Source organism: Ctenopharyngodon idella, chromosome 10, assembly GCF_019924925.1.
Source record: "Ctenopharyngodon idella isolate HZGC_01 chromosome 10, HZGC01, whole genome shotgun sequence".
Lineage (NCBI taxonomy): Eukaryota > Metazoa > Chordata > Actinopteri > Cypriniformes > Xenocyprididae > Ctenopharyngodon > Ctenopharyngodon idella.
This window is the reverse complement of record NC_067229.1, coordinates 30,277,691-30,302,721: the sequence shown is the minus strand read 5'-3', so window position 1 is coordinate 30,302,721 and position 25,031 is coordinate 30,277,691. Positions and strand designations below refer to the sequence as shown.

At 35.9% G+C, this 25,031-nt stretch overlaps 2 protein-coding genes and 1 long non-coding RNA gene across 3 annotated transcripts; 2 read left to right on the top strand and 1 right to left on the bottom strand.

Moving 5' to 3' along the window:
• The first annotated feature begins 1,933 nt into the window (after nt 1-1,933).
• On the top strand, nt 1,934-7,990 carry sub1a (SUB1 regulator of transcription a). Its single transcript, XM_051910493.1, has 5 exons — nt 1,934-2,085; nt 2,558-2,627; nt 2,990-3,115; nt 3,246-3,354; nt 6,433-7,990. Exons 2-5 carry the CDS (start codon nt 2,559-2,561, stop codon nt 6,510-6,512), a joined length of 384 nt encoding a protein of 127 aa, XP_051766453.1. The 5' UTR covers nt 1,934-2,085; nt 2,558; the 3' UTR covers nt 6,513-7,990.
• LOC127521300 (uncharacterized) lies at nt 2,108-16,634 on the bottom strand. Its single transcript, XR_007932323.1, has 3 exons — nt 13,819-16,634; nt 2,821-2,926; nt 2,108-2,294 (listed from the first exon to the last, which is right to left on the bottom strand). It is a non-coding gene; the product is annotated as an uncharacterized LOC127521300 (long non-coding RNA).
• pstpip2 (proline-serine-threonine phosphatase interacting protein 2) lies at nt 9,211-24,998 on the top strand. Its single transcript, XM_051910489.1, has 15 exons — nt 9,211-9,473; nt 10,145-10,245; nt 11,131-11,205; nt 11,917-11,951; nt 12,033-12,139; nt 16,646-16,708; nt 17,530-17,628; nt 19,977-20,022; nt 22,260-22,339; nt 22,671-22,769; nt 22,845-22,941; nt 23,760-23,826; nt 23,937-23,971; nt 24,070-24,140; nt 24,298-24,998. The coding sequence occupies exons 1-14, from the start codon at nt 9,441-9,443 to the stop codon at nt 24,123-24,125; spliced, it is 993 nt and encodes a 330-aa protein (XP_051766449.1). The 5' UTR covers nt 9,211-9,440; the 3' UTR covers nt 24,126-24,140; nt 24,298-24,998.
• The last annotated feature ends 33 nt before the right edge of the window (nt 24,999-25,031 follow it).

The following is a 25,031-nucleotide window of genomic DNA, read 5'->3' as shown; positions in this document are numbered from 1 at the left end:
AATGATGGCCAAATCTTTACCGATGAGTTTATGAAGTTCATTGTACATCACACAAAACATGAAGCGTACGTTATCACTCCAGAAAATCACCATAAGAGCTGAATAAAACACAGTACAAGAAGTGCGCATTAAAGTCTTTTATCTATAAACTTTCCCTTGCATTATCATTAATATACAAAGCGAATTACACAAAAACACTCGTTACAACTAACAGTAAACAAATATATACAGACCTTATGCCTATTCGGGGGTGCTTAATAAACTGGTGAACTTTATATCCGCAAAACAAACTCCGATGGACTGTAATAAAGTGCGCGCGCGCGCTCTCTGCCGTGACCAGTATCGCTCCAGAGAGGATCACGTACAGTTTGTACTGATCCATCCTTAAGTAATAACTTCAACCACGGTGTCCTCAGTGACTCAGATGGCGGGAGTCTATGGAGCCTCGTATGTTCATTGGTACATCCAACACCAGAACATTGTATATCTCTAGCTGATACAGCGAGTAACTTACACAGATTGTAAATGTCCAAGTATCGTACCAGAAGCTCAAAATTATCGTACACGAGTTTTTAGTACAGATAAATGAACTAAATTAATAGCTTGCCATCCGGCGTCTTCTCGTCATCTCCTCGACCGGCTTCCCTTATTGTTTTTACACGTAGAAAAGGTGAAAAAACGTTTTTCATAGTCCAGTTTTCTCTCAGAACGATGATATCAGTTACTATCGCCATTATCAATGCAGCATTAATGACATACAATGGTGACATGTTTCACAATCATGACAGAAAACAAATTACTGCACTAAACTCAATGACGGAAAGGCTGCGCGATCCTGTCAATATGGCGGATAAACGAAGTTACGCATAACTCAATGCGGCGTGACGTCAGATTCGTATTCTCTTCGTCTGTAGGCTACAGCAAAATAAAGTATGGCATAGCAATAAACACAATTAAACCGGACAAAATATAACCATTTAGCCATTAAAAACATGAAAAAATCAAGGGAAAAAAGTGTCAGACAGGCAAATCTCGTGGTCTCGCGAATCCAGCCGCTTCGCTTCTGAAATGCTTCTGTGGGCTGTTGCATGAAGCAAGTTGAACAAACTCTGAGTTTCAGAGTAGGTTTGGAGTTGACAAATCCAGATAAATCCAACCTGGTTTAGATCAGGTTCAACTGTTGCACAACGCTCGGTATAAACTTTCTCTGTCAACTCAGGTTTAATCCAGAGTTTGCAAAGCGCGTGCACCTGAAAGTGTGACACGTGCAGCAAACAGTCAATCACATGGAACAAGGAGAACGTCAGTTTGATTCACTTCTTCACTTCTCAGAGATAACTTCAGTTATCTCTGATCTCTGTCAGTCAAACATCATAACGCTGCTGTGTTATTATTGTAGGTTTGTTTAGGCTGCATGCTGTTCTGCTCTTTTTAAACATAAGACAAGTATAAATATCAAAATGATCACATGACATTGTTGTGTACTGTTTTGATCTTTGCTTCTGTTTCTTTGATTTTGTTGCTTATTACTCACAGCCTATTCATTTAGTTTCATTTGATGTTTGGTAAGTAGCAACACTAGTTGGTGTCATTTGCACTAACCTTTATGCTGCTGAGGGTTTGCACTAACCTTTGAGTAATTTTGAGCCAGAAACACATTTTGAGTAAATTTGTATAAAATAGACATTCCTTTGAGGTAAGGTTAAGTACTGTGAACAACATGAACATAATGCCACATTGTGTTTAATGTCATAATATTGTTCAAATAGGCCTAAATCATGGTGCTGGAAGAGTCCTATCAGAGAAGTCTATTCTGTTTGAATGTTTCATGGAGGAAAAATAATAATACTAATGATTGTGAAAAGAATGATAATGAAAGTTTTGGGTAAATTGTTCTTTTAACTTAGCACTGGTAATGGATAGGCAAAACTACACTTCCCATAATCCACTTCTTCAAGGGCGCTTCCTGGTACAGCCTGTAAGCGCGCGCTCAGCAGCACTGGTTTCGAAGAAACGGACGATCGCGCGCATTGAATGTGCCTGTGTTTCAACTCAGTTTACTCTACATTTATCTTACAACATCAGGTAAGTCATTTGATACGTGCACCTGATTATAATATTGGAGCACGACTATAATATCAGCTGACATGTTGCAATAGCAGATTATTTCATTGAAAGGAAACTGTTGGAAATGGCCATTTTGCTGCGCGTTCATATGTTCGGCCTTGTTGTTTCTTATAATAGTTGTGAACGACTGAAGCCCTTGATCATTTTCACTTCCTCTTATTTAATACCTGCAAAACACAACAAACGAAAATGCAAGCATTGCTTCTCCGGATAATAAATAGATGTTTTTACTTAGCATTGCAAAGACTTAGAGCATCATTGCAAAGCACTAGGATGCAAACATGATGAAGTTTTTACTTACCTGCACGTAGATTATGAATATTTTTATTACGAATTTAATTTGAAGTAACATAGCACTGAATGTATTAGTGCAATATATGCTTATCACAACTGTGGTTTGGTTTTTCATTGAAATTGTTGTTCTTTTCAGAATGCCTAAGTCAAAGGAAGTGTTGTCTTCTTCCTCAGACAGTGACTCTGACAGTGAAGTTGATACGAAGGTATGGAAACGAATAACTCAATATTACACTTTCAACTATCACATTACACTTTCAAATTCACAATATTCACACATTCGTTCTAACTTGTATGCCTGATACGCTGAAAACAGCTCAAATTGAGCTGTTTGCATCCCTGAATATTAACATTTCTATTGTAACACATTTGTCAAATATGAAATATTTAGCTACTTACATCTGTTACATTGACTGTTAACACACTGAAGTGTCATGCTGAAATTCATGTTTGGCATCCGGACCTCAGGTACCTCCTTGGGTAAGGCCATGATTAGAAGTACCATCTGCATGTGAAATCCAAAGTTCCTGTTATTGTTTTCAATACAATGTAAAATTCTGTATTTCAGGCCAAGAGAAAGAAGCAGACAACACCAGAAAAGCCATCAAAGAAACAAAAAAGTGGAGAAACTTCAAAAGTGTCATCTGCCTCCAAAAGCAGCAGCAGCAGCAGTAAAAATGATAATATGTTCCAGGTGAATGATCTAACAGAGATATGATGACATAAATGTTTAGCTTTACTTGATACAGCATTACCACACTGTATATATTGTATGTTATATTGTTTTTTTGATGTTTGTATGTTGTTGTGTTTTTTTTTTTAAGATAGGAAAGATGAGGTATGTGAGTGTCCGGGATTTCAAGGGGAAAGTGCTGATTGATATCCGGGAATACTGGATGGACCAGGAAGGTGAAATGAAACCAGGCAGGAAAGGTAGGTGTCTATTCTTCATGGATTTAAATGTGACCTTAGAAACCCTCATGGTCTTCCTCTGAGTCTGCACTTAAATGACGTAATGCTGCTTTGATTGCCGGGTAGAAGTACTCTGTAGCTCGCAGGCTTTTGGTCTCAGCAGAAGTGTGCATCAAGGGCGCATAGTGGCTGCAAAGGGGGCGCGTGCGAGCACCCTTCTGAAAGCAGAAAGGACGAATGGGACACCCTACGGCCTCGTGGACCTAACGGACATGCGCACACAGCGGCCATTATAAGTCCACAAGACTAAAAAGTGCACATGAAGTGCCATTTGGGGCAGGGCCTTTGAGTCTCACTTGTGGTTTTTCTGCAAAAGGGCACCCTCCGGCTTCCAGTATGAATGAAACTTATTACATGTGTGTATTAAATAATGCCCACAATACCCTATTTTGGGTAAAAATAGGAAAAAAATAATACTTCTCTCTAAAGAAATTTGAAGTAAACATGCACATGCATCAGTTTTTTTTTTGTGGAGCAGTGTACATTTTTTTTTATTTTTTTTTTCTCTCTACTGGATGGTTTTCTGACAAAAAAATAAGAAATTACTGCCAAAGATTCTTATTATATTTTTTATAATAAAACTTTAGATCTTTCTAATGATTTATAGTTATAGGCCCCGTGCATGTTAACATGTCATCCAGCAGTTTTCTGTAAAATTAAAGGTTTCTGTAAAATATGATAATTGTTATTGTATTATATTTATTCTTAAATACACTGTTTTGTATTTTATAGTGAAATTTTATAGTAAAATTTCTTATTTTGTAATAATCATAATTATGATAATTATTAGTCATAGGCATATTGATATATAAAAACATTTTTGCCCAAATTGTGCAGTCCTACAAATAAGCACAACAAACCTTGTTTTCTTTATATATTTTTTTGTTTGTTTGTTTTAAAAATTGCATTTTAAATCGCAATTTTAACCAGAAAATTCACAATTATATTTTTTCCCCAAATCACGCAGCCCTAGAAAGATACTAGAAATGTGAAAGCTTACAACTTGGATGCTAGATGGTGCTATAACTTTCAGTGCACAGTGCAGATTACACGGTGAAAGGGTGTTTGATTTCAAACTTATTTTAACTAAAAATGAAACTGGAAAAATAAAGTGCAGTCAAATTAAATTTTGTGTTCACCAAATCTCACTAACAGGCCAAACAGATGTTCATTCTTTCTTTAGGGAATCGAGTGCTTTTTCTGTTTATGGTCTTGGCTTCTGAATGCATCTAGATTTATACCTATGTGTTTGTTTGGTTCACTGAGTTAATATTTTACATACTTAAGATGTATGTTGTGCAACCAGGTGATTGTCTGTCAAATAAAAGGTATCGACATCTAAATTTGGATGCGTCGATAAAGATCTCTGGCACTCAACTCTTCATTAGATGACACATTATTTAACAACATGTCCTAACCAGACGCGATGTGATAACCAGATGTGACGCAACTACAAGATAAAATGAATAAAAAATGACAAAATGAATAAAAAACATTCCAGCCATTCAGAAGAGCATGTGGACGGAGTATCTCTGCGTGCCCTGCGCTGGCAAGTACATAATCAAATTCATAAATATTACACCATTTTAACATTATTAAAAACACATACTGAAACAATCTTTGTCATAGAATACACTTGTTTGTTCACGTTGAGTTCACAGTTTAAATGTTCTTGTTTCCTTTAATTTACTTTCATGATCTGAGGTGAATTATCAGTTGTTATTTTCAGCATGGCTATAAATATTCAAACTCGCATTAAATTATTTTAACATTAAATAAAGCACATAAACAGCACCTGAGATTATCATTGTCATATGGTGTTCCAGCTGTTATGTCGCAGAAGTAATGGTTGGAAACCATTTCTGAAACTGAAAACCCTTTGTCGCTTATCGCCGTCGTGGCTGGTTAGGACAAAAACTCTGATTATTTATTGCATTGCGTTACATCACGTCTGGCAGGAATAATTTTTTAATAATTTTCATATGCACCAATATAACAATACATTGTAATAAACATTTTCATACATTTATTTACTAAAGCATTGTATCTAATTACAATTGAGTGGTAAGGCAAACAAATAGTTAATTTGGGATTAATCAAACTTGCCAACTTCTAATGCTCAGAAAACAAAACACTATGTATTCAGATTAGGGCTGTATGATATTGGAAAAAAACTGACATTGTTTTTCTGCAGTATATATTTCAATATTGAGACAATTTCACTCTGACTTGAATGGCTCTATTTGGAAAGAATTAATCATTGTAGAATGATTGAGGTGATTTTGTAGAGGAGTGAATCTACATAGAAAACAATAAACAAATTACAAACAGATAATTACAATAGAACAAAGATACAAATGAAATAAACAGTGCTTTGTTTTTCAGGTAAGTCTAACAGTATTCAGGTATGGAAATTGAATAATCAAATGTAAAATAACACTGTAAATGAAATATTAATCTTTGATAAAGCTACAAAAGTGACTTTCTGTTTGTATTTTGTTGTTTGATTAACATTAAGGACACGTACATACAGCAGCAGGAATAATAGGCTGCTGTCACTTTAAGACCGAATGCACGGATCCAAAATAAGTATCTGTTTTCTTTCCCAATTATTTATGTTCACGTGAACTATAAGCGACATTTTGACATAATTTTGGGTATGTATTCGTTGAAGCACAAATAGACGCAGAAGAGAGCATAATTCGGTGTTCGCGTGCTGCTCTGTGTGCACCTTATTGCGCTCGAAGGTTAATATTGCTTGAACGTGTAAACTGACAGGACCTAAAACGCACTCTAGGATGGTTAAACTTCGCAATTAATCTGAGAATCATGTGCGTTTTAAACTGTGGGGCCTGGTCCGTACAGATCATACGATCCTTATACTTGACAGCACATCCTGCGATGTGACTATCGTGGATGCGCACATCGCAATATCGATGCTAAAAACATATATTGTGAATCTCTAATTTAGATGCATTTTTTGTGTGTAAGTGAGCTGAGTTGTTTATGTCCTGAGTTCTGTTTGATGTGCTTTTACAGGTATTTCACTGAACCCAGAGCAGTGGAACCAACTGAAGGAGCAGATAAGTGAGATTGACGATGCCGTGAAGAGAATATAAGTCCTGCCTGCAGTTCACTGGCAATCTGGATGCTTTTTTAAACAGATTCTCACTCTACAGTTCTTCTTCTGCTGCCCTCCAAAGCCCAAACACAGTTTCTACACCTCTGAATCAGTAAATGGACAGGTCAAAGAGACCTGATTTCAGTCACACTTTATTTAACAGTGTCCTCCTTGTTACACGTTACATATACTGTAGTAATATCAGTAAATTATGCATAATTACATGTAGAGCTGCCCCCAATAGTCGATTAACCATTAGTCGATTAGAAGAGGCTTGTTCGAGCAAAATTTTCTTAGTTGGTTAGTCGCAGAAAAAAAAAATCTCCACAGGAAGTGGTGAAGGGACAGATTGTTAACGGCAGGAAATCCAAACATTCGCATATCATTCATCAATCATCGACCTCAAATATGGCTTATCACTTGAAACATGCAAGTAGTAGCAACAAGTCCTCTCGCTCTGTTAGCCTAGTCCTAGATAAATGTACGCTATTATTAAAGTAGGTGCATATCCATGTGTTTCTGTGGAGAGCACGCTTATCGCATCACATGGAGTGCGATCACTTTTGCATTTTAAAATACTCTGTCATTGTAGTCATACAGATAAGAGTAATGAAAACTGTAAAGGGTCCACTTATTTCCAGCGTATACTTGCTACACAGACACGAGAAATGTATCTATAGAAAGCTTGAAATGTCTACTTTTAAACAAACCAATTCAAATGGAAAATAACTATTCTCAGATTATGTAATCTGTATGAAACATGCATATAGGTGTGTCCACTACTGTGGAGATGACAAGTTAGCATCGCCGTGCAGCCGGAAACACAGAAAACAATTAATTATTAACATGTTTAGACAGTCGCCTTCTGTTTTTTTCATGACACACTCATAATCATTACATTTGCCGGTGCACTGTGGAAAGCTTTGTGCTTGAGCGCTGATTAGGCTATGTTTTATATATATATATATATATATATAGGCAATTAAAAGCTGGTTATTATAATTCATGGCTTAAACGTGCGATTAGTCGACTAATTGCTTAAATGAACGACTACTAGGCGAATAGAAAAATCTTTAGTTGGGGGCAGCCCTAATTACATGCAACTAACCCTAAACCAAACCCTATTCCTAATCCTAACCCTAAAGTAAGTACAGATTGTTAATTAATATTACTTAGGATTTAAAAGTAGTACAATTACACTGTAACAAGGACACCTTAAAATAAAGTGTAACTAAATTGCGTAGTTACTACATTTTTGCCTTTTATAGAGCGGCATGCTTCACAAGGAAAATGTGGTGACCAGCACACTTTGTATGTATATTTTAGATTAGGTTTTATTGAAGTAGTTGTTCATTGTATTTTTCTTTTTTTATTTGAGAGTTTCATGGTTGGGGTTTTAAAGGGGTTTTGCTAGAGATATAGGGTGTGAGTTTGTGCCCTTCATTTTCAATAAAGATGGAAAATTCACACTTCAAAGATTTTGTTTTGAGTTATTGTTTACTGTCATATATGTATAGGTTGTATTGTTTGGGACAGCTATGTCCATTAGATTATTTTTATATAACTATAAGAATATTAACTATAACTATAGAATATTAGATTAGATTATTTAAGTGTAACTTTATTTAAATACATCTAAGCCTTTTGAGCAGGATGTGTGGATCACTGCAGCCAACTACTGGTCATTTGGGTCAATTAGGTGTAAATAAATACCATAACATTCCAAAAGAAATGAAGTGTTAAAGGGTTCGTTCACCCAAAAATGAAAATAATGTCATTTATTACTCACCTTCATGTCGTTCTACATCCGTAAGACCCGTAAGTTTTCAACAATATCTATATGGGCCGATTTCAAAACACTGCTTTATGAAGCTTCTGAGCTTTAGGAATTTTTTTTGTTTCGAATCAGTGATTCGGATCTCCTATCAAACGGCTAAACTGCTGAAATCACGTGACTTTGGCGCTCCGATTCACTGATTTGATTCGTAAAAGCTCTGAAGCAGTGTTTTGAAATCGGCCCATATAGATATTGTTGAAAGTCTTTTTTGGCGCACAAAAAGTTTTTTTTTTTTCGCTTTATAATATTAAGATAGAACCATTGAACTCACATGAACTGTTCAAATATGTTTTTAGTACATTTATGGACCTTGAGAGTTTCAATGGCTTTGCTCTCAGAGGCCTCACTGAGCCATCGGATTTCATCAACAATATCTTAATTTGTGTTCGGAAGATGAACGAAGGTCTTACGGCTGTAGAACGACATGAGGGTGAGTAATAAATGACATTATTTTCATTTTTGGGTGAATAACCCTTTAATTGCTTTAGTTTAAGGTAGTGTTAACATGTATCATATAAGTATGCCATGTTATTAATTATGTAATTAATTATAAATTCTGTTAGTATTTATAGTAAATCTCGTAAGTAATACTCATCGTAGCAAGTAAATCTAATAACTCAACAGACTCGCAGGAATGAGATCCACCATGCATCGATTCAACAAATATTTTCTGCACTGAAAATATTTAAGAAACCTGTTATATCATCGCAAGTCAACATCTTAAGTATTTAACACATTCATTCCTAAACTAGAGGGTTTTTTTTTAAGCAAATGCTGTATTCAGTTGTAGCAAATTTGTTTTCAGTACACCTCAAGCGCAATGAGCGATATGAACAGCAACTCCACAGTTCGGCCACTAGGTGGTGAAAAAAGTCCACGAAAAGTTGTGGGTCCGTTTGCTGTTCCACCGCAACTTTCGCTCTCTGGACAGGCGTGAAAGATGCGCGTTTAGGACCCTGAGGCGAGTGTTTTATACTCTCGATGTACACCAGAGTATTACTGCGCTGTGAAATCAGTCACTGCATTATTACATCCTGATATACGGAACTTAAGAGTCAGTTTCTGGGTGAGCAAACAGCAGCCGACGCAATGAGAGAACTACATTTCAAGGATAGTTTTTGGGTAAGTTTTTTTTTCCGGGGGCATTGAGTCAGTATTTAGTGAAACATATATTGAAGACACTGTTTAATTGTACAATACTAACTGATAATCAGTTTAATCTGATGTGGTTTTCGTTTTTAAACACGCTTTATTTTAAGCTACTCTTGTCACATATCGAAACAGCGTTTTTTCCCTTTAAGGGAAGTATGGTCAGCGCAAACTGAGTAGTCTAGTAGTCCATCTAACAGCTAAAATAGATATTTTCTTCTAAAATAATACATTGCGAATAAAAATACTGAATTATGTCTGCATGTTCTTTATTGGCCATGCCAGCCTGGGAACTTGGAGACCTTATTTGGCAAAGCAGGCACTAAAGTGCAATTTTCTTTTGTTTTCTTAGCTTTTATTTTGGGAGATATTTCATGTTGACTGTGGATTTAGGTATGATGCTATGTCTGCCCCTCAGACTTATAAATTACAGAGACTGTGATGGACTCTCGTGGTTAATGATAGTCAACAGTCCAAACCACCATGTTTCGGAAGGCTGAAGTGCGGAATTAGTGTTATATGTGGCACTGTGTGGATTCCTGGCTTGCGCTTTCAATTTACGAAAAAACTGCCTGACCTTTGTGAAGTTACTTGAATGTGTTTTGTATATTTTGTTCTATATTATTCTTCAATTGTGGGTGCAGAACACTGATATCACCAGCACAGCTGGATATGATAACATCATCCAGCACTTGAATGACGGTAAGAGGACGTGCAAGGAAATCGAGGACTTCATGAAAGCCAGGTGAGATGCCACAGACAGTCACGACCTAGTTTGACACTTTTACCTCAAACTCTTGAGGGTCTCACATGTATAAATATATTATGTAAATCCTACTAAGTGCATTCGCATGAATGTAACGGAATGTTGCTGCCTCATGACGAGCATTGTTGCGAGATTTCCTGTTGTTCATGTGAAAATGATTTACAGTTGTATGTTCCCATGCTCTGTTAAGTCGGAGTTACAGCAACAAATACTGGAGTTCAAAGTCGACATGAAATCAAAATGAACCAAAAATAACGCCTCTAAAATAAATGTCAATGCGCAGAGTATAGTTTCTTTGTAATCCAATTTTTTACAATCTTACTAGCCTAGTCAGACTGATTATGTCTTGATAGTGCCACAGAGTTATGCAAATCTCACAAAAAACTATGAATGATTTACTTATAGTTATCTGCAAGTTAAACAAGGATGGAGAATATATAAACGGTGTGTGGAAATGTTTCCTCAATATGGAAAGTATGAAACATAAAATCCTTCGGTAACACTTTATATTACAGTGTCCCTTTTACATGTAGTTACTATAGTATTAAAAGTTAATTATGCATAGTTACATGCAACTAACCCTAAACAAAACCTTTAACCCTAACCCTAATTATATAGTAAGTACATGTAATTAATTATAATTACTCAATTGTATAATTACACTGTAACAAGGACACCTTAAAATAAAGTGTAACCAATCCTTCTTATTGGTATAACATACTGTTTCATGCAATTAGTAGAACATTTGATTATATTAACATACATTTCAGGCAAACAAATTGACTGATTAAAAATAATTAGAAATATTTGTATTTCTTCTTGCATACAAAACATTTATCTAAAATATAAAAACATACTTTTCAGAGCTGCAATAGAAGAGAAATATGCCAAGGAACTGCTGGGTTTGTCTAAGAAAGTGTGTGGACACAGTGAAATGAAGTAAGTACCAATGTCTAATAGCAGTTATTACTTGTAAATTGTTTGAAAGAATCGTAAAGGTGCATTATTCATTAGCAGTAAACCCCTAACTCTTAAGCATTAAATGGAGCACTTATGCTACAGACGTCAAATCATGAGGGTTTTTTTGTTGAGAGGTGTGCTATTAATATTCTAAGCAATCAGGCTATAAAAGGAGGAACTTGAGTCATGTCAGAGACATGTAGGTGGGCACTTCTGAGCTGAGCTGGTAAACAGTAATCAAGCAACCACATTGTAACAATATAGCAATAGTATAGAAAGGCCCTAGCAACTGCTTCTGCAATCACCATTTACACTTTTTAGGTTGTGGTCTTGTTTTAGCTGTTAAATTCCTTTATTTGTTTAGCCAGAAATGTTTTTAAATTTACTTTATAAGACAGTGATTTGACATGTTATTGTGTTGTTCTGGTTAGAAGATAGTGATGGCCTTTAAAAAGATAACATTTGAACAGTGCCTTGTTGATGTGCTGTATTAGATAATTTCAAACCTAAACAGTCTCTATGTTGGTCACATGTATATAGTTGGTTTGTGGTTAGTGCCTTTCCTCTTACTATGAGGTGATAAAAAAAAGAGTTTAACTGTTCTTTACCAGTGACTGATGTCAGCAATTTTACAAGTTTTATTGCACAAAATGGACGTTGGTTACTCATCAACATTTTGTCTGTTTTTAGCACCCTGAAGCGATCACTTGACGTTTTCAAATTACGTAAGTAAATACTGTCTGAAAATGTAATGATTGCAGTTTATTGTTCTGTTACCCTCCTTTATCTTTAAAATGCATGTTTAGAAACAGAGAATGTGAGTTTGTCTCATCTGCATTTGGCCCAAACCATGAGAGAGGAAGCCAAAAAATTAGAAGACTTCAGAGAGAAACAGAAAGAGGCCCGGAAAAAGGTAAGATGTACAAAACACCATTTCATACTTTGTAATTTACTTATTAAATGATTAGTTCAGAATTAAAATTTCCTCATAATTTACTCGAAAAGAAATTAAGGTTTTTGAGGACAACATTCCAGGATTTTTCTCCATATAAGTGGACTTCAACGGTTACCAATGGTTTGAAGGTCCAAATTTCAGTTTCAGTGCAGCTTCAAATGGCTCTACACAATCCCAGATGAGGAATAAGGGTCTTATCTAGCGAAACGATCGGCCATTTTCTAAAACAAATAAAAATTTCTACACTTTTTAACCAAAAATGCTCATCTTGCACTAGCGTCCACGACTTCACACATTTTGTCACGTTGGAAAAGTCACACGTGATGTAGGCGGGAAGTACTGATCCAGTGTCACAGTGAACGTGCAAAGACTAAGTCAAATGGCCTTTACAAAAAAAGGTAAAACAATGGTGTCGGACGAATTTGAAGTTGGAGGAGAAAATGAGTTTTTCTGTACTTCCGCCTACATCACGCTTGACCTTTCCAACTTGACTTCATCATGCGTGAAGTCGTTGATGCTAGTGCAAGAAGAAGATTTGTGGTGAAAAAGTATATACATTTTTTTTTTTTTTTTTAGAAAATGACCAATCATTTCGCTAGATAAGACACTTATTCATTGGGTGGAATCATGTAGAACCCTTTGAAGCTGCACTGAAACTGCAAATTGGACCTTCAACCCGTTGGTAAGTCCACTATATGGAGAAAAATCCTGGAATGTTTTCCTCAAAAACCTTAATTTCTTTTCGACTGAAGAAAGAAAGAAATAAACATCTTGGATGACATGGGGGTGAGTAAATTATCAGGAAATTTTTAATCTGAAGTGAACCAATCCTTTAAAAGTGAAGTGTGCCATTTCTTCATTACCAGCATCACTAAATGGAAAGATTTTGGGGAAAGTTATCCGTTAGCGTTCCCATTCATCCCGATGGTAGTTGCTCAGCTGGTGTAGTACCTCTTGGAAGATTTGAAATCTGCCATATTTGCTCATGAGTGTGGAGTTCTTGGGACAGTTGGGTTTTTTACCCAGGTGTAAATGCGACCAGTTGCTCTGAAGTTGCAAGGAAATGATGGCTGATGGCACAACACGAACACGCACAGTCCCAAACACGTCACTATTTCGACTATCCTGAGCTGTGACAACAAAAGCTGCAGACAGGGAAGAATATATGTCACCTCCAACAAAAAGTCTGCTACTACACTAAAATGAAATATTAGCAATAATAGAGTGCTGCAGTGATGACCTATTTTCATAGGCCAACCCGGAATTTAGCATCAACCCGATTCCCTCGATAAAAACCCAATAGGATTTTTCCATTGGATTATTGCATGAAAATAAGCTCTGTGACCAACAAAAGCTTATGATTCTTACACGTTTTGTTCATCTTGATAATCTTTACAAAAACAACTTTTATGAATTTTGAAGCGTAAATACATTCAGCTGAAGTAAAAAAATATACATAGGCTATAAACGAACTTCACCACGGTTGCATGACATCCGCACCCCCATAAATAAGCTTCTGACAACTCTTTCAGTGTTTGTTTAAAAACATTTTCAAGTTCAAGTTATAATAGTTTGTAAGAGCGTGATTATAACCACAATGAGGCTGTGAAAGCGGATTAGTGAGTAGATGAGTTTACCTGTTCGGCGGATGATGTTTAATGCACCGAGAACCTCTGTAGTCCCTTTTAGCCACTTGTTAGCATTAGCAACCGCCTTCTTCAAGAAAAGTAAAAGCTTTAAAAAAATCACAAGAGGGTATTACTGATGTATTTTATGTCATAGAATAAAACATGAAAATATCTTGAGCTTGTGTTCACCACAGACCTTATTTCAGGCATTTAACCAAAAAAACATTCAAAAAACCCAAATGCTAAAATGCTAATTCTGTTCCGGGTCTTGGCCTACAAAAATACATCATCCCTGCAGCCCTCTATAGACCTTATGCGCCAGAGAAACAAGCGAGCAGCCATCTTCAGAATTTTGTTTTTGAACTTCCGTTTTTGCAGTAACTCTGTATATTTCTATGGCACCGCTGTCGAAGAGTAATTAGCGATTTGCTAATTGTAGAGTTAACGAAAGTTATCATGAGCATTTTAATATTTGAAGCGGATGTCATAACAAAAGTCAGGATAATGAGAAGATTTTAGAATGAGCGGTTCATTCATAAATCCTTAAGATCTTACTTTCATACTGTGGAAATACAAACCGGAAGACAGAACACAATGAGCGCAGCGCTGAAAAGGGGCTGGGCTACATAAGGTCAATATATTTGGAAGTTTTTGCGAAAAAAAACAAAAAACAACAAAACAAAACAAAAACCTCTTCCCTCTGCCACTGGTCTAACAAACAGATAGCCCTGGGAAAATAGGTGGATTATTCCTTTTAATATCTACCTTATTTTTCAAGAGTGTGCACGGCCATTTGTAAATTTAATGTGTCTGGCTTCTGGTGTCATTCACTTCCAGTTAATTTGGCTGTACAAAACAGCTCGTTATGCTGCTTGATATTGCAAACTGGTATTTCTTGCCATATTATTTTAATGTATTGTCTTAAAGGGTTCACCCAAAAATTCAAATTCTGTCATTAATTACTCACCCTCATGTCGTTCCAAACCTGTAAGACTTTTGTTCCAGTGGCAGCTGGTGCTAAATCTTTTTGGGGGGGCACACACACACAAAAAAAAAAGAATTAGAAATGCAGGAATGAATAGGCTAATTGTTAAATAACCATTTAACAAGTGATATAATAATGTATAATTACTGCTTGGAAACTTCAGGAAAATTCAGGATTTAAACATGGAAAATTCAGCATTTAAAGCATGCCATATGGCCAAAAATCATCTCTATTTTTGGGCTGAATGGCGATGTATAATCTCAGTATTTTTACATTTTTCTATTTGAACTAAAAAAAAAAAAAACTGTATATTTAATTAAAAAAATATTATTTCACATCCTGCCCAATATTTTCCTACAAACAATGTTCATATTGAAGGCTTTGAAAACAAACACTAGAATGTAACTGTGTAGGCTATTATGTGCAAAAAAGGGGTCAAATCACATTAGGCCTACATTCTAACATTGTAACATTACAATCTAAAAACAAAATGTAATTTAAAGCAGAAGTTAAATACACAACCGAAAATGAAAATAAATAAAAACAAAAGCACAGACTAATTATTAGGTTATTTTGATTACCCTACAACAGTCACTTTACAGTTACTGCTATCATAAAAATACACTTAGTTGTAGGTTTGAAATTCTACATATGACACATTTATGTTGCCCGACAAAAACAATATTCATATTTCATATTCACATTCGCTCATATTCAATTGCGCTCCGTCTATTTGGCGCGCGTGCGCGTGGCGGCGCTTGTTCACGGAAGTTTGTGCTTTCACTACTAACAGCAAAATGGAAATATTTTCTCGACTTTCTAACATTTACAGATGGAGAATATGTCTGTGAAATGTAAGTTATGCACTGATGAAATTATTGGATGTCACTTTAGCTTAAAAATTATTAATAGAGGTATGTTTGTTTCCACCAATCGCTGCACAAGTTAAGGTTACGTACTGTATGATGACGAAAGCACGTTAGTGCTAGCCCTCCCGGAACCCAGAGAGATTGCATTGCAGTGCGTGCAGTTCGAAAAAAAAAAAAAGTTCTTTGAATGGAAGTCTATGTGATCACTCTAGGAGATTCTCGGTCAGAGTGAAATCGCCCCAAAAGAGGCGGTACTCCACAGAACGTGGAGTTAAACACAAATTAAGATATTTTTGATGAAATCCGAGAGGTATATGACTCCTCCATAGACACAGCAATTTAATTACCACTGTCAAGGCCCAGAAAAGTACTAAAGACATCCTTAAAATAGTCCACGTGACTACAGTGGTTCAACCTTAATTTTATGAAGTGACGAGAATATTTTTTGTACGCAAAAACAGAACAAAAATAACGACTTTATTCAACAATTTCTTCTCTTCCCTGTCATTCTCCTACGCTGTTTACATTGTAGACACAGTCCAGCGCTTCCAGGTTCTACGTTAGAATGGCGTCTCATTATTGGCCGGCTCCTGCGTCAGCATCACATGCATGTGTCGTGCTGCTCACGTGTACAGCATCGGCCAATACTGAGCCGGCGTTCTGACGTAAACACAGAAGCGCTGCATTGCGTTCACTTCGTCAACTGCGTAGGACACTGACATGGAAGAGAAGAGATTGTTGAATACAGTTTACGGCACTTTGATATTCTTCTTGTTATTTCCCTATAGCTGCTAATAAATTGAAAGTCTCGCGCATTCACAGAAAACACCTTACTTCTGCATTGGAAAATAAGGTGGATAGGAGAAAGTATTTTAACAAAGGAAAAAAAATGACACCATGACACTTTGTTTTCTACAGTACATAATGATAAATGAAGAAATTAAATTAAAAAGCTGTTTTTTTTGTTTTGTTTTTTTTTCAGATAGAACAGCAGATGGACGCTCTTCATAAGCAGAAGGCCGCTCAATATAAGAAAACAGCTGAGGTAAGCATACCTCAGAGAGCAAAGCATACTCAGGAACTATGTACTGTCTGTATACTGCCGTCCATCAGGGCTGTTGCTATAATAGGTGGTTAAGCGCCCACTTTTATATGGTACCTTATGTCCATTATGAGAAGTATATTTCCTGAAGCAGTGGCAGGAGGGAAGTGAATAAGTGCACCTGATTTTCGCCATACAAAATGGGAAGTGATCTGTGCTGAATGGCATTGTTCATTAAAACGAAAGATTTGTGTTCAAACTTAAAACACTTTTGACATGAATTCTGGTTTGTGATATTTCAGGTGGGTTTCCTTTACTTTTATTAGCATCAAGGTTTCCTGTGATGCATCAGTATTTCTTAGTTGAGAACATAACGAACGTTATAGTACCACATCTGATCTTGCACATGACCCTTTTGTAGAAATAAATAAATGTATTTGTGTACATAAGATACATTTAAAAAAAATAACTTTCCATATCTAGAATAATAGTAAAGTCATCAAAATAATGAAATTGCACAAATGGTAATTTCAGTAATACCATACCAAATAAAGGATTAAAATATTAGAAGGAGATTAATACATAGGCATTATTAATCAATGTCTACGTTTGTGTCTTTTATATTTTCTGCCTAAATCACAATGTTTTTGAGATCATGAGAAATATGTGTTCAGTGAAATGTTTCTACTTTTAGCTGGTAGTGTAGTATTGTGTTTCTATATAGAGTAAAAATTAATAGATAATTTTGACTGGACTATTACAGTTTATATAGAATATAGATTATAGTTACACACAGTTTTTAAATGTCAATGGGTATTTTTAAGGCAAAGAAGACCTATGATCAAAAGTGTCGAGATAAAGAGGAAGCAGAGCAGAACATGAACAGAAACGCCACCACTAGCAGCTCCAAGCAACAAGAAAAGGTACGCAAGTAGAACTGTGACAGTGCATCTGTGTTTTTAACTTATCCTGAATGACCTCTGCTAGAATCTTGCTTTCATTCCCATTTTCTTTGCTGTAGTACATATGTTCTTTTCCTGGCTTCATGCATTTTGCTTTTACTTGCACTTTTTACAGTGTTAGCAGGACATCACTGCATTGATGTATTTAATGTATTTTAAAGGCGCAGTAAGCGATTTCTGAGAAACACTGTTAATATTTGAACTCACCAAAACAAACACGCCCCTACCCAATAGGATCACACCCCTATCTTTATAGCTCACGAACATGCTATGCAACACAGGCACCTCCCCCCCCCTAAATGAGTGGAGATGCCCCTTACTGCTGATTGGCTACAAGTGTGTTTTGGTGCTCGGTCCGATCCACTTTCAACAGCATTTCTCAGAAATTTCTTACTGCACCTCTATGCAAAATATGCATATATATTCAAATATTTTAAGTATTTTGAGAGCATAGAGAGATTGACTGGATTGCATCATTCACAGTGCTTCACGGAGTGGGTGGAACTAACAAGATCTTTTGACACATTTTGCTTGTTTTGACTTTTTGATTGGTGTCATTTTCTGTACAGCATCATAGGTAATGTAGTTTTTCACCACAAATTCCACTGTTAAACATGATTATTTTAAAATTACGTTGAAATAATTTAACAGATGCAAAACACCATCAATAAACAACCTTGTTGCTCATAGTAAGGTTATCTTTAAAGGTTTATAAGTTATTGTTAAAAATCAATTTCTCTGTGGAGAGAATGAATGGAGTTTTTACTTCCGCAACCTAACTGTTGCACTCTATTACACCATGATTTTTTTTTAGGTTTAAAACTAGAACTACTTTCTTATGCATCATATTTATAAAAAAAGCCCAAGAATCATTGCTATTTTGAATGAATGAAGCCTTCTTATCATTTCAGAAGACTTGAGCGGTTATTATGTGTGAGAGAGACTAAGTGTGTGTGAGTTTGTGCGCAGAAGTGTTCAACAGCGTCTACTAATAGAGAAGCTGTATGTTTAAAACAAACCAATACTGTAACACCTCACTACTTGTTTACTTAGTAGGGAAACTGATAAACTCACAGGACAGCGCTGACAAGATCTGTGTGATCTGTGTGTGTGAGTTTGTGGGGGCGAGAGAGAGAACAGGAAAAGAAATAGTGAGTATTTTCTGTAGATAAAACAAAGGTGACTTCACTTGATTATTTGCTACATTGTATCCAGAACATTACATTTCGTACAGTGATTAAACCTAGCTGGAACTACCACTGCATTAAAGGATTTTAACACACACATTCCAGCCAGTTTGAGATGATTCTAGAGCAGCGTGGTACAGTCAAAACATAGTTGACACTAGCTATGTTTCCATCCAAAGGTGTGAATTTATTGGATAAAACATTTGCCAACAAAGCAGTGTTTCCATCCCTTGTGTTCAAGAGAACAAAATGGTCACTTCCTGGGAAATTGCTGCAAAATATCTGTAATAAAAATGGAAGTTGCTGCAATCGTAAATGGAAGTTGCTACATCATAAATGACTGTTATCTTGTTATCTTATGTTCTGAGTGTTTGGGAACGCAATGGCGCAAGTTCTGGGAGGTCATTATACCAAAACATTTTGATGACGGACTGAATGACCAAACCAACATTTGAGATTCTGTGCAATGAAATTGGTCCACTGGTTAGACCAATTGGTCCTGCTTTATATTAGGTGGCCTTAACCACTATGTACTTACATAAAAAATAAGTACAATGTATTAATTGTGTTCATATTGTATTGCAAACACTTTTGCTACTATTGAGGTGGGATACAGGTAAGGTTAGGGACAGGTCTGGTGCATAAAAATAGGTGGAAGGAAACGGCTGCCGATTTCATCATTGTGATATTTGCATATGAATTCTCATTCGTCTTCCTTTCTTGCATCTGTTTTATTGTTTTATATCTGCTTATGCATATAGCATATCATGTTTACCTGGAACACTTTGTTTTATAAATGGAGAGAAAAGATGACTGCTGGAGCATGTACAGTACTGTGAATCCTTGTAAAATTTGGCAGTAATGTTGGAAGTATTTGTGATACCCTGAGGACAAGTGCTGTTGAAAGGCTGTAAAACATTTGTAGCGAGTCAACCATCAGTCTTCATCTGTTCAGAGAGTAAAAATAGGCATGCTAGGAAACTACTGTTTTTAGAGAACAGCTAAAAAGAGAAGAGCATTTTAGCTTAGTTAAGTTTAGTTTGTTATTTGTGCTGGTAAGATGTGAATGACTGTACAAAGACATTCTGTTGTATAATTTATGTCACTCTCTCATACTTCAAGCTGTATGCCAAAACACAGCAAGCCAAGCAGACAGCAGAGGAAGCCGGTAAGAATGTTACAAGATGCATTAATAATATACTTGCTAATAATAATATTCTGTAAATAGGGCTGGGCAGTATATTCAGTTCTCTAATGATTCTGTTGTAAAACTAAGCAAATATTGTGTATATATGAGAGAATAATATGCCGATATATTGAATGAATAATATGCCGATATATTGGCCAGACGGATAAATCGGCTGATTATTGACCGTTTTGAGCACTGCTACTCAATCTACAGCGTGAAACGTAGAGCAAGGCCAGTGTAGTCTGATTCCCGAATGATTGAGACTTATGGGTCAGTTCTTTAGTGATCAACATCATACTGCGCAATCAATTTAGTCTACTTCCCAATTGAATGACTCTTATGGGTCACTTCTTTTTAGTGAATCAAATACATACATCTTAACCTTTAAAGCCTACTGTTATGTTGTTATTAAGGCTTCTGTAGTTACTAACTAGTTGTTCATATGTCCATGTGTAGTTAAAGATACACATTATGAGTTTTGACAGAAGTATTTTGTCAAAGTAAAAGAATTAACGAAATACAGTATGTTTTAGTATTGTTATTTAGTATATTGTTAAAGGATTAGTTCACTTTTAAATGAAAAATAGCCCAAGCTTTACTCACCCTCAAGCCGTAGGTGTATATGACTTTCTTCATTCTGACAAACACAATCATAGAAATATTAATAAATATCCTGACGCATCCGAGCTTTATAATGGCAGTATGCGTAACCAAACAAGTATGAGGTGAAGAAAGTGCTTCCATCCACATCCATCCATCATAAACATATTCCACACGGCTCCGGAGGGTTAATGAAGGCCTTCTGAAGCGAAACGATGCGTTTGTGTAAATTTAAATATTTTTTTTACACAAATGCATTGTTTCACTTCAGAAGGCCTTCATTAACCCTCTGAAGCCGTGTGGAATATGTATATGATGGATTGATGTGGATGGAGACAGTTTCTTCAGCTCATACTCGTTTGGTTACGCATACTGCCATTATAAAGCTTGGATGCATCAGGATCAGGGCTCTGAACCGGTTCAAGGAACGAAAACGAAATTTTGACCGGAACGTAACCAGAAACGGAAACTAAATCAAATTTAATCGTTCTGTACAGAAACGCTAATTTGAAATGGCCATTAACCGGTTAATAATGTTATTTTTTCGTTCTATTTAATATTTTGATTTGGCAGTCAACCAATCACGAATTCAAATAGTACAGCCTATGCAAATGTGACGCTGACGCATCCAAAGTGTGTGAAATGCCCGCGCTCAGCTCTACAGTAAGTGAAATGCCCACGCTGACGGACTCAGGCTAAAGCCCCGGGTATACTTCGGCACAGAATAAAACTATAGGCCTACATAACACATATACAATAGAAGGGAATATTTAGGCCTAAAAAATAGCCTACTTTATAAACAGTTGATAGTTTTTCCTTTCGTTTAATAGGTTTACATTTGGACAGAATCTTGTTATAAAAGATAATTGTAGGCCTATTGGCTAAGACGGCAAATACTCTCTTTGTTTTTTAATAAATAAAATACTGCACGTATTATTATTATTATTATTATTATTATTAAGTAGGCTACATGCAAAAAAAAAAAAAGGTAAAAAATAATGTTATTAACCGTTATTTTTTTCTAAACAAACTGGATTCGGAACGTTAATAATACAGAAGGAACGCTGGAACAGAAACGTTAAAATACCGATTCTGCTCAGAGTGAAACGATTTTTTTCGTTTTTAAGCCCTGATCAGGATATTTATTAATATTTCTACGATTGTGTTCGTCAGAAAGAAGAAAGTCATATACACCTAGGATGGCTTGAGGGTGAGTAAAGCTTGGGGTAATTTTTATTTGAAAGTGAACTAATCCTTTAAGGCCAATTATTTAATTGTATTTATGCCACCTCTGACAAAACAATTGAAAAGAATATCAAAAGGAACCAGAATCATTAAGAGAAAAAATGTTTTAGTGAAATATATGTAGGTAAACATACCTGTTAATTACTATGTATTGTTATTTTACTGTATATAAATGCGAATGATTAAATATCATTGTGCTTATTTAAAAAAAATATGATGCATTAATATTAAGATATGACTCGAATATCATCAAAAGGCCTAAAAATATTGCGATATGACTTTATTTAGCTGTATTGCCCTGCCCTACACACAGCACAACACAACCCTTCTATTCCATTTCTAATTATGTCCTTTGTTTGACTGCATAATAGACAGGATATACAGTCAGAATGTGTCTGTGCTGGGGAAGATGAGAGAGGAGTGGCTGAAAGAGCATGTCAAAGCATGTGAGGTGAGCGCTACGCCCCGGCCTGCATCACACACCCCAACACTGATGATTACTTTTCACAACGGATCGATGACAAATCACATGTGATCATGTCAGGTCATGTGAAGCCTGCATGGTATTTCATGTTTCACTATACAGCCATTAAAGGTCAAACAAAAATTAAAAACTATTAAACGACACAAAATGCCTAAATTAAAATATGCTTTAACAAGTTATTTTTGGTGATTTGTGACTTACTGGCTGGTGTATAATGTGAATTAGGTAAAAATGCATTTTATGGTGTTGTTTTATAATAATATGATCTTTCTACTATCTCATGTGCATGTTGTTGCAGTTTTTTGAGAAACAGGAAGTGGAGAGGATCAACATGCTGAGAAATGTAGTGTGGACCCATCTCAACCATCTCTCCCAGCAGTGTGTCACCAGCGACGAGGTAAGCTGAGCTGTGCGCCATCAGGTAAGACCCAAATATGGAACTTGCCTTACCAGGTCCATTTCTCTTACACAGCTCTATGAGGAAGTGAGGAAGTCACTGGAGCAATGTAACATTCAAGAAGACATTGAGCATTTTATCAACCTCAGAAGAACCGGAGACAAACCACCAGGTACTCTCAGCAACAGTTTTTTTTTTTTTTTTTAACGACAGGCACATTGCGGTCACAATTGTTGTTGTTCATTTCTAGTCAATTCTATTGGAATCCACGGAAAAATATTTTTTGCATGAGGGCCAAAGATTTCCCCACACAGATTTCGCATTGCATTCAAGCGAATTTGCCGCATTGACCCACAAGAAAGCTGCTTGGTTTGAAAGTGACTTTCTTGTGAACTACACTTCATATGTTACAACACTATTGAAAAAACAGTGGATCTTTATTGTGCAAAATTAAGCTGACATTTCACCAATGTAACCGCACTTTTACTGTGTATTTTGATATGTAAACTTTTAGCTCTAATAAATTCTGTTCATTTACTTATCCTTATTATGACAAAAATGCATCATACAAAGACCATAAAATTGGTCTATACGACTTTGTCCATAAAAGTCTTTACTCACTAAATATCTAATTTACAATTTTACATAATCTAATTTGATGCAGTGTTCGATTACAAGACATTGAAATCAAACCTGATTGGAATATGCTCATGCGCAAATGAGATTTGAGGTGGATGGGATGATTTTCAGTTAATATTATAAAAATGACTTTCCTCACATCAAGCTATCATTTATCTTCTGAAAAGTTCGGTCTACTTTTATTGTGCTTTTTTGTCCTTAACAGAGCTTTATGGTTCGCAGTAAAGAAAAGAGCAGTGTGAACATTCTTACTAAGCTTTTTGTTTGAGTTCCACTCAAATATGAGCTTGATTACATTTTATTTTTGGTTGAACCACACCTGTAATGTTTATTAAACTGATCTATCCTCAGCACCTGTTCCATATGAAAACTTCTACAATAATCAGAGAGCGGCTGCCTCACTTCCAACAACTTTCAGGTGACCTCTCACTCCTTACAGATGGGTCTCACAAACTGACATAGTCATTTTATTTCTTATGTAAATTCTTACTTTTATATTATCTAATGACTTGCTGTGTTATATTTCAGGAGAGCAGCAGCACCTCCACCACCAACTCCAGAAAGTATGAAAATGTTTAATGTATATATAGCAGTGTGTTTATATGTTCTCTTTTGCATGTTTATTCATTTCCCAATTCTTGTTGTATCTTTCATCCTTCAGATGATCCTTTATACTCAACTGTAGCAGAACCAGGGTACAGTCTAATACGATACTAACAAGAACGTAACTCGGTAAGAATTCTTGAAAGAATGTAACCTTGATGTACAATTTACAAACAGTAATATTAATGCTGGAGCAAGTATTATACAGTTACTGATGTTGTTTATGAATCCCTTGAATGTTTCCTTGAGGAAGTGGTGTTTTAGTTACTGTTATTTTCTTTTCTAGTTTTCGCAAACCCTTCTGCTGCTCAGTAGGAATACAGTGAAGGCATTTTTTCATCAAGGGCTGAAAAGCACATTGGTTATCTTCTAATGCTGGTGCCAGCTTCCTCATACTCTCTGGTGGGAATATATTTGTAGCCTGGCATGTAAGGGTGTTCTTATCTGTGTGTAAAAAGCATTTTTAACTTGCTAACCTAAAATCCACCCTAGCAAACAGAGTGAGCTTTGACACTATTGTGTAGTGATAAAAAGTTTAATCTTGAAGTTCTCACTACATTGATAACATCATCAAAACAACATTGTATAAATCTTTGTATTTGAATTACTGTAAAAAAAGATTGACTATTATAGATTAAGGAATTTAAAGGTGGAGTGTACAACATTGCACCACTAGTGGCACCAAATGGAATTGCATTTTGTTTGAGCAGCTTGACTGGTCTCAACCAATGGTGTGAGTTTGGGGGCGGGACTACCATTTTGGCCAGCCAATGGAAGACAGAAGGGGACTATTTTTTTTTGTCATTATTGTTACATTTTTGTTTGGTTCAGCTAGTGGTACACACTTCACCTTTAAAGCAGCTTTAAGGCCAGCTTTAAAAGGCCACAAAAAATATAATTTATTTCTAATGTAATATTCTAGACACTGTCAATACACAGTCCTGCACCACTGGATACATTTCTTCAATAAATGTATATATTATTTGATCTCATTGTCCACTGATAAACTGTGTGGTATGT

What these genes read in the sequence shown, in the direction of transcription:
- sub1a (XM_051910493.1), top strand. Translation starts at nt 2,559, where the DNA reads ATGCCTAAGTCAAAGGAAGTGTTGTCTTCTTCCTCAGACAGTGACTCT. An exon ending in ACAGTGAAGTTGATACGAAG is followed by an intron (nt 2,628 to 2,989) that starts GTATGGAAACGA and finishes TCTGTATTTCAG; the next exon opens with GCCAAGAGAAAGAAGCAGAC. An exon ending in AAAATGATAATATGTTCCAG is followed by an intron (nt 3,116 to 3,245) that starts GTGAATGATCTA and finishes TTTTTTTTTAAG; the next exon opens with ATAGGAAAGATGAGGTATGT.
- pstpip2 (XM_051910489.1), top strand. Translation starts at nt 9,441, where the DNA reads ATGAGAGAACTACATTTCAAGGATAGTTTTTGG. An exon ending in GAGGACTTCATGAAAGCCAG is followed by an intron (nt 10,246 to 11,130) that starts GTGAGATGCCAC and finishes CATACTTTTCAG; the next exon opens with AGCTGCAATAGAAGAGAAAT. An exon ending in GCAGACAGCAGAGGAAGCCG is followed by an intron (nt 20,023 to 22,259) that starts GTAAGAATGTTA and finishes ACTGCATAATAG; the next exon opens with ACAGGATATACAGTCAGAAT.